Here is a 2,068-nt window from a genome sequence, read left to right as displayed (position 1 = left end):
GTACTTGAGAAATTTCAGCAGGATGTACCAGTAGAGGAAAGAGAATTTGCAAATGACCCAGGATGGGTAAACGACATTAAAGACAACTTTCAAGTTTGCACCTATTGCGCCGGGAAAATGACAGAGAGTAAAGAGAATGCTCGATGTGTGTTCAATAACCTCCAGGCAAAACCCACTCCCGATTGTATAAAGGTGCTCAACCACTTTGAGCTATCACTGATAAAATTTGTAATGAATTGTGTGACCATTGTACGCTTAGGACAAGTAACTGCATTCAAAAAACCAAGGAACGAGTTAACAGATGCACTGAAAGGACGAATTGTATATCTGCCTGTAGACGTTCAAGCTAATGCACAAGTCTTGCCTGAAAATTTGCTCAATGTAGACAGCTTCGTAATTCTCGTTGGAGGTCAGCCAACGTACAGTAAGATCGTCTGGACCACTATGATAGACTTGAGAAAGGTCCATGAGGCACTACTCTGGCTCCGGGAAAACAATAGACTCTTTACCGACATACAAGCGTACACACTTCAAGAGTTGGAGGAAATTCTCGACAGTCGATTGGCAGAAAAAGAGAAAGGTATAGAAAATCCCCAACCCATCCCTGAAGAAGCAATTCTCAAACGCTTGACAGACAACGCAAAATCAGAGCTCCTCGAGCATTTCTCGGTTCAAGCAATAGATTCGACAGTTCCAAAAGACTTTATCGAAGACTTTAAAAACAACAAACAGAGTGACGTTGACGAATTTCAGTTTAAAAAAAATTCAAGGAGACGCGGAAAACATTTTCGACAAAGATTTGGATCTGAAAGCATTTCCACACTTGTTCCCCGACGGTACCAACGGCCTACAGGAGACTGTCCGTACATTTAAAATGAGAAATGCAGAATACATCAAATGTCGCCTTCTCAGTCGACATCCTCAGTTCTGACTTGACAAGAACTATTTGTTCCACAATTTCCAGTTTCAGGAGGTAGCACACATGTGTAATAGCGTCTGTCACATGCTTCGAACCGTCAAACCCCAGAAAAATATTGGTGTTTTTTTGCAGAGACTGCAACAACGAGACGGAGAAATGGAGGGAAGCCTGTTCTCAGTTCAGTCAAAGCTAAGGGGCTCGCGTCAATACTTCCAAGCCCTATCGTCAAAAGTAAAATCCATGATCCAACAAGACGGTCCTCCAGCTCTTTTTGTAACGCTCTCTTGCGCTGAGTGGTACTCAACTGAATTCATAGACTATCTGAGAACAATAAATAGACATGTACCTGGTGTTGAAAAAATGACACCTGCCGAGCTCAAAGCAATGGATCCCGTAAGTGTTTCGACTCATTTTCATAAAAAATGGCATGCAATATTCAACGAACTCATCAACGCCAAAGAAAAACCAATTTTTGGAAAACTTGCGAACCACTTTTGGCGCATAGAATATCAGACCCGCGGAGCACCACATGTACACTGCCTTTTGTGGATCGAAGGAGCACCAATTATCGGCAAAGATCCTCCTGAAAAAGTCGTAGAGTATATCAACACGATTGCCACGTGCGAGATGCCAGATAAGCTAAAGAGTCCCGTGCTACACAAGCTCGTGAACGATCATCAGAAACATCGGTGCAACACCTACTGCCGCCGAAAGTACAAGAAAGGCCAGAATTGGGTAACCTACTGTCGATTTGGTTTTACAATACCGAAAAACGATAGCAATATTCTCCACGACAACCACGACTGTCTTGCAACACGACGAGACAAAAAAAAAACCACGCCGATGAATCTATGATCTGAGACGCGAAGAACACAAACGCTACATTAATGACTATCACCCTGCACTTCTCTTGACAAATCTCTCTAACGTTGACGTCCAGTATATTGGCCACCTGGGCTCTAAATTGCCGTACTATGTCACTGACTATATGACAAAAGCAGAGTCTGCAGAAGTTGACGCAATGTGGGAAGAAGTGAACCATGCATTCGCAAGTCTTGGCCAAAAGGCAATGTCATTTCTTCTCAAAACGGTCAAAAATCGACAAGTTGGCGCCGTAGAGGCAGCAGATCGACTCCTAGGCACAAAAAT

At 43.2% G+C, this 2,068-nt stretch overlaps 1 protein-coding gene across 1 annotated transcript; it reads left to right on the top strand.

Annotated features, from left to right (window-relative positions):
* Positions 1-982: 982 nt before the first annotated feature.
* On the top strand, positions 983-1,774 carry LOC148938770 (uncharacterized). The gene has a single exon (XM_089107549.1). It carries the CDS (start codon positions 983-985, stop codon positions 1,772-1,774), a length of 792 nt encoding a protein of 263 aa, XP_088963675.1.
* The last annotated feature ends 294 nt before the right edge of the window (positions 1,775-2,068 follow it).

Source organism: Artemia sp. Qi Xiang Cuo, unplaced genomic scaffold (assembly GCF_049724085.1).
Source record: "Artemia sp. Qi Xiang Cuo unplaced genomic scaffold, ASM4972408v1 HiC_scaffold_2939, whole genome shotgun sequence".
Taxonomy (NCBI): Eukaryota; Metazoa; Arthropoda; class Branchiopoda; order Anostraca; family Artemiidae; genus Artemia; species Artemia sp. Qi Xiang Cuo.
The sequence above is the reverse complement of the archived record's forward strand: the minus strand, read 5'-3'. Positions and strand labels throughout refer to the sequence as shown.